This window comes from Psammomys obesus, unplaced genomic scaffold, assembly GCF_907164565.1.
Source record: "Psammomys obesus unplaced genomic scaffold, mPsaObe1.curated_primary_1811, whole genome shotgun sequence".
In the NCBI taxonomy this organism is placed as follows: domain Eukaryota; kingdom Metazoa; phylum Chordata; class Mammalia; order Rodentia; family Muridae; genus Psammomys; species Psammomys obesus.
The window spans coordinates 2386581-2393340 of record NW_026596234.1 but is presented as its reverse complement, the minus strand read 5'-3'; the positions used below and the strand labels follow the sequence as shown (position 1 = coordinate 2393340).

Sequence of the window (6760 nt, the reverse complement as noted above, 5' to 3'; positions counted from 1 at the left end):
TCCACATCCACACATACATGTATATGTACCTGCATAAACAGGGAGAGAGAAGGGAAGAGAGAGGGAGAAAAATGGTGGGGGCTGCAAAACCACAAACACAGAAGTCAGATCTGCCAGCTTTTGACTTGAGGAAGCTGAAACCCCTTGCCAGACACCCCAACCGGTGAGAGGTATAGAAGAGTGCCCAGCTTTTCTGGTGTTGAAATCAGTCATGCCAATGCTGCCTACCCATGCCTTTTCTAAAGTTTTCTTCAGAACGAGAGTGTATTTCCCTCGAGGGCCCTTTACCCAGGTTCTGAAGTCCCAGTGAATTCCCCATGCAGGACTAGCCAGCAATGGTAGGCCAGAGCTTCATCTTTTACACACAGAACCTCAAACAATGAACCCAAGGCCCAGGAAGCAGCATGCCATGAGGCTCCTTGGTCCAGGCTCTCCATGGGAAGCAATGTCTATGGAATCAATGTCTGTGGTTCAAATGTTAGTCTGTGTTGCTGTCCGCAAGGGAGGCTGCTAAATACAGAGGTCCAAGGGTCTAAGATCTATTGCCTGGCCAGCATTGATGATGCCAGGCTCTTTTTTGTTTGTATGAAGCAAAGACAGAGAATTAAGAAAAAAAGGTTTTTATGAAAGATTTTAATATGGGTATTAAGAGAGGGAGAGGAGCTTAAGGAACAGATAATATTGCCTCGCCCCTGTAATCCCTACCCACAAGAGGCTGAGGCAGGATCGGTGACAGTTTAAAGTCAACCTGGGCCTTAAAATAGAAAAGGAAAGGAAGGAGGGAGGAAGAAAGGAAGAAATCAAGGAAGGGAAGAAGGCAGTGTTGCTTGATTCGGACAGAGCTTGGGGACTGTGCGTTTCCATTCGGGACCTGCATGTTACCTCCTGGGTATAATGCAGTGAGTGAATGTGTGAGTGTGAGTGTGTGAGTGTGTGTGTGTGTGTGTGTGTGTGTGTGTGTCTCCTGTGAGTTTCAGTTGGGAATAGTGGGTGAGGGGACCAAGGAATCATATTTTTAAGCAAGCTCCTTTGGTCATGTGGCCAACTAGACTGCAAGAGACAGACTAGGACGGTCCCTGGGAAGGGCTGCTTTGTGTTTGCCTGTCTCAGCATGCCCTCTCCGCTTCCCTCAGAACAAGCCTGACAGAGCAATGCTCTCTGCTGGACTCGCATGGGTTACTGCAACGCTTCTGAGCCATGTTCTTGGAAACGTAGGTTCCTGTAAGATGCCGAAGCTGACTCCTCCGATAAGTAAGTTTGGGGAATGCTGCCCATGCCAGGGGTCCTGGGGTCTGTATGCTGGTAGCCAGCTTCTGGTACATGAACTCTCTAGACTTTCCTCTGCCGGGCCTTATAATGGGAACCCTTACAACTGCACCCCTGGGGTAGATTAATTTACATAATGCTCCTGCACTCACAGTAGGGCTGATTGATGCCAGGACAGGCAAGCTCTGTCAGGAAGTCATAATGCATGTCTGGAGGGTCAAACCTCTCCGGCCCTTAACCATAGGCAACAGTGTGCTAAGGACCCACCAGCTTCCCTGGAGCTACTCCCCCCCCCCCCAAGTCGGCATAAGCTGGAGAGAGGAGGTGCTCTTCCGGGAACTGTCTACTGCTTTATGCCTAGGCTTGCTGATAACTCGGAGTGGCCCCCATGGTGGCATCTCAGTACAACACAGAACAGAGGAGAGCCCAGCAAACTGATGTCATCTGGCCAGGATGGGGTGTGTCCCACAGGGTGATGCCTCAAGGGACACCTGCACCAGCTGCAGAAAGGAATCCTCCAGAAGGATTTGCTCCTGTCTCTTCCTGATTGTAAGTAGGGTCTGAGTCCATATAGGGTAGCTGTCTCCTCCAGGCCCCCGTGTTCCTGCAAGTAGCCCAGGTTAGCTCACTGATTCACCAGGCCACACTCAAGTCTTTTTTTTTCGGTCTAGATACCTCTCTATCTGGGGGTGAATGTTTCTTTGTCTCCTCAGAAAAGGCCACACAACAGAGTCTGAAGATGGCCCAGGCAGCCATGTCAAGTTAGTAGACTCCCTTGTGCCCTGGCAGGCCAACGGTGGGACAAGCTGTGGGACAGGGGCAGGCTGGCACAGGCTTGGTGCTCAGATACTTGGCAGTAGAGCCAAACCCAGCCTCACAGCCTTGGACAGAGCCCACCGTGCACCGAGATTTACCCAGACCTAACTTCCCATGACATGAGTGCTAGCCAGCATGTCAGCCAGCAGTCTAGGGTGTCATCCATCACGGGGGTGGTGGGGGGAAGAGGGAAAGGGTCGCTCTGTCTAGGCTCCAGCTGATTCTGACCTTGGGGCAATCTCACTCACTCTTCTCAAATCAGAACTACTGTATTCTAGACACAGATTCCCTCCGAAGAGAGACAAAGAACATGAGAAATATCTGAGCAAACATTCTACTTTTCTCTACATTGCTTAGCCAAGGGAGAGATGGGGAAGCCTTCACTCATGGTCCAAGCTGCCCTTATTTTTCAGCTGGAGAGATATAATCCTTAAAGAAATGCCCGCAGACAGGGTTGGAAATTGCCCATGCGAAGCAAATGGAGCTGGCCTGCCCAGGGAGCTGACGGGCCTGACAGCTCTGCCTGCTGGAGTTCTTTCCTTCCCGGGGCCTCTGATTTCTTCCTTGCCTTTTCAGGCCTAACTGCGTTTTGGCTCACAAACAGGGATGAACAGAGACACCCCCCCCACCCCGCCAAACCTTGGAGTGTGGCCAAGAGCCAGACCCACACTCACTGTAAGGGGTCATCCTAGCCCTGCCGGCCCCTCCCTTCTCCCTTCTCTTCTGACCTCCCTAGGTACACTCCTGAGCTGCTCTGCAGGCTGGAGGCTATCACAAAAGCCTATGTCGGGGGACTTAGATGGCCCGGGGGCCGAGGAAAGTGTCCACTCTTCACGGTGGGCTCTGAAAAGAAGTCGACCTAGGACCAAGGTGTGATCCGGAGACGCGCGGTGTGCGGGTGGAGGGTGGCAGATCCCACCATCTACAAACGACATCTAACTTGGGGACGGAGATCCCAGTGCCCTACTCAGTCCACACAGCCTTCGCCCCTAGAGACCGCGCGTCCCGGGGCCACTTCTGCTCAAACCGGGCTATAGATGTCCTACGGGGCTGAGGCCAGCCAGCCAGCGAGCAAGCAGAGCCGCAGGCTTCGCGAGCGGGCCACAGGAGCGGCTCCTTTAAGGGCCGCGTCAAGCCCGGCCGGAGGGGCGGGGCCTCGGCGAGGCCGCCGCGCGGCTTCACCTGCAGTTCGGAGCGCGCGGTCCAGAGGCGCGGGCGGCTGCGAGGCCGGCGAACGCACCGGCCGGAGGGAGAGCGCCGCCGCGGGCCCACTTGGCCTGGCTCCCGGAGGCCGGGCGGCGAGCGCGGGGAGCAGCAGGGCGGGCGCGGGCGGAGCACCGCCGCGGCGGGGGAAGCCGGCACCGGGCGAGCGCCGGGGCGGCGCAGCGGGGGGACGATGACCACGGGCTCCGCGCTGCCGCCGCTGCCGCTACCGCTGCTGCTGCTGCTGCTGCTCGGGCTCTCGGGCGCGCTCCGGGTAAGTTGGCGCCTCCTCGCTCGCGGACGGTCCCGGGGAGGCGGTGGGGCTAGCTGGGCTCTCTCCCCGTCCTCTCCAATCCCGCCGCCCGCCGCTGCTGTGCGGAGCCGCCCGCGATCGGAGCCGGGCGCCGCGGGGCGGAGCGGGCGGGACCCGGGGTGTCGTCTCGGCCGCCCGATCTGCGCTCCGGGGCCGCCCTCCTGAGCCTGGCCATCTCGCCTCCGCCGCTCGGCAAGCCCAGCCCGGCATCCAGAGTTCCAGCCCCGCGCCGGGGTCGGGTCGGCTGCGCCAGGCGCTCGCCCGGGGTCCCGTGGGTGCAGCGGAGCGCGGCTGCCGTGGGAGGAGGAGGCGACAACGGGGCGCGGGCTCTGTAGCCGTGCTGTCTGGCGTGTCCTCCCCTACTTAGAGGGGGACCGAGGAGAGGGCGCGGCGGGAGCCCGGGAACTGGGGCTGGACAGCCGCGCTGTCATCCCCGCACCGTCTCCGCGCTCTCTCCAGCCGGCTCGAGCCGAGGGGTCCGGCTCGCTGCGAGGGCCTCTGCCGCAGCTCCCGCGGCGACCCCGGGCGGGGAGCGAGTGGCCCGAACCCCCTCTCGTGGCCGATCGGTCCGGTGGCCTGCTCTCAGCCGCGCCGAGGTAACCTCCGCGATTGGACCTGGGCGGGCGACCGCCCCGCTCCCTAGGCCACCGGACTGTCGCCGTGCGCGGGGAACACGCCCCGGGAGGACAGAAACTTTCCCGGCCGACTTTCGCCTCCCGCGGGCTGAGAGTGCATCTCGTGGCCGCGGTCCCCGAGAGCTGGGCGTGATCCTGAGCTTGGCCCGGGGAAGGTTCCCGACCCTGCCCACCCTGTCTCCCAGCCTCCGGGACCGAGTGCCAAGCCCGAGCTACAGGCGGCGGGCTCTGCGGGTGGCCTCCCGGGCCGAACCCGGGCGGCGCGGTTGCGCGCAGCTGGAGGACTCGGCCGGCGGGGAGGCGCGTTCCGCTCCGGCGGCCCGCGAAGCCTAGACTGCGGGATGCTTGCTGCGTCCGCCGCCCGTGGCTCCCAGAGCTTGCTCACCAAGGACAGGGCGCCTGGTGCTCCTTCTCCGTAGTGGACTGGATTGGTGGGAGACACGGGCTATCTCCCCTGGGTCCTGGCAGCTTGGGTGGAAACCCCTGCCCACTGCCTTTTCTTCTCTACAGGTCTAGACTCCAAAGGAGCAGAAAACAAGCTCTTCTGGTCAGTTAGGGAAACCCTCTCTCCTGGCTAGGCTTTAAATGGGGCTGCAGAATGAACAAAAGTACACACACACACACACACACACACACACACACACACACACGGAGCACCTTGCCTTCTTGCAGCCTACTGGGAGAACTGGTCACTCTTTGCTCAGCTTGGAAACAGCCCTGGAATCTCTGAATTTGCCAGCTCCCTTTCTTGGAACTCCACCCCTGTAGCCTGCAGAGGGAGGCCGCCTCCTCCTCACCTAGCCTGAAGGCAGAACTCTGCAGCCTGGAGAGATGGTTCTTAGCAGAGCCCCCTCTGTCTCCAGGGGCCTGGTTTTGCCTGTGGATGGTGAACCACTGGTAAAGCCTGCTATTCCTACTTACCAGCCTCTCCTAGGCACCTCTCTGCGTCGTCCCCCCGCCCCCCCGCCCCGCCGCCGTATGCCACTAAGGCCCCTCTGGTGTTTCCCACAGAGGTAGGAGCAGCTGTCTGCCCAGTGCAGGAAGGTACTCACAGCCTGGGCTAATACCACCCGAAGTCTCCCAGAAACCTGAGGATCCCAATACCACCTCTGGGTGGAGATGGTGGTTTAGCTGCACTTCTCCGCCAGAGGCTGGTGAAGTGGCCGTGTCGAATGTGGGTTGGATTAAATTTCTGTGAACTTATTTTGGTTTCACACTCTCCCTTCCATCCCCAGGCCCACCGTGAGGATCTTACAGTCAGAGAGGCCTGTAAGGCTGGCTTCTCCGAAGAAGACTACACTGCGTTGATCTCCCCGAATGTCCTGGAAGGAGAGAAACTACTCAAAGGTAGGACAGGGTGGGGGGAGGGGAACGAGGGGAGGGACAAAGGGGAAGGCTTGGCTGGCCTTGGAACCCTGATCTCTGCAAAGAGGTGTTTGTGGGTTGATGGTTCCAGTGGGCCAATGGAGAGGTTCTTTGCAAGTGGTGAATGATTCAGAGGGCCTGCCTGTCATTTTGGACTGAGGTGAATCATTTCCTGGGCAACAAATTGGAATTTGGGTGGAACATTGTCACCCAATGCCATGCAGAGAGACTTCCTTACTGAGTATTTTTATGTATGAAATGCAGGACTCTTAAATTATCCCCACTTTGAAATGCGTGACAAAGCAGCTGATTGTTGGGAGCTCGGTAAATAAGCCCACAGACGTTCCTGCTCACAAACAACATGGCAAGTGTGGCTTTCACGACTGCCCCCTCCAACCACACGAAAACATACGGGGGTGGGGGCATCCGTGAGCATCCAGAACCATGGTGCGAAAGGAATGAGATGATGGCTGAGTAACTCATTGCAAATCTGTTTCCCCAGACACATTAATTAAATTTTCTGTTTGCATAGAGCGGGAACTAAGAGGCTGGGCTCTGGGGTTTCAGAGCTCAGGAGCTTTTGCTCTTGGCCTCAGTTTCCCAGAGGTTTGAACTGATTTCATAGAGACAGAGGAAGTGGGCTTTCAAACAGGTATAAAAGGCTAATCTCCCCATCAGCTCTGGAATCCTAAGACTGCTTGTGTTTTAGGAAGCAGAGTGTCTGTCGATGAACAAGTGTGCAGAAATGAAGGCTAGTTTGAGAAAAGTCCGTCCTGCAGCACTGGTCTGTGTGGACTCAAAGTAGCCGGGAATTTACTTTGACGTAAAATCTCAGACTTAGAACATTGTGTTTTTTTCCTCTCTCCTCTCTCTCTCTCTCTCTCTCTCTCTCTCTCTCTGTGTGTGTGTGTGTGTGTGTGTGTGTGTTTTAGCTTGACTATATGGTTTTCAGGCGTGAACTTTGGTAACCACAACATCCCATCTCAATGTCAGAAGGTTGGTCCTAGCAGCACTCCTTCATATTCTTGCTCCTTACAAATTATGTGAATTAAGAGAATATGCAACTTTTCTTACTTGATTTTTGTTTTCTGAATTGTGGAGCCAAAGCCACTGGAAAGAAAGAAAGAAAGAAAGAAAGAAAGAAAGAAAGAAAGAAAGAAAG

General features: G+C 57.0%; 1 protein-coding gene across 1 annotated transcript in view; it reads left to right on the top strand.

The window, feature by feature from the left end:
- The first annotated feature begins 3428 nt into the window (after positions 1 to 3428).
- Positions 3429 to 6760, top strand: part of Cdh4 (cadherin 4) — a 447733-nt gene continuing 444401 nt past the window's right edge. The window contains exons 1-2 of the mRNA XM_055596255.1: positions 3429 to 3559; positions 5469 to 5580. Coding sequence (XP_055452230.1) covers positions 3479 to 3559; positions 5469 to 5580 — 193 coding nt within the window. The 5' untranslated portion in view covers positions 3429 to 3478. The remainder of the gene's footprint in view (positions 3560 to 5468; positions 5581 to 6760) is intronic.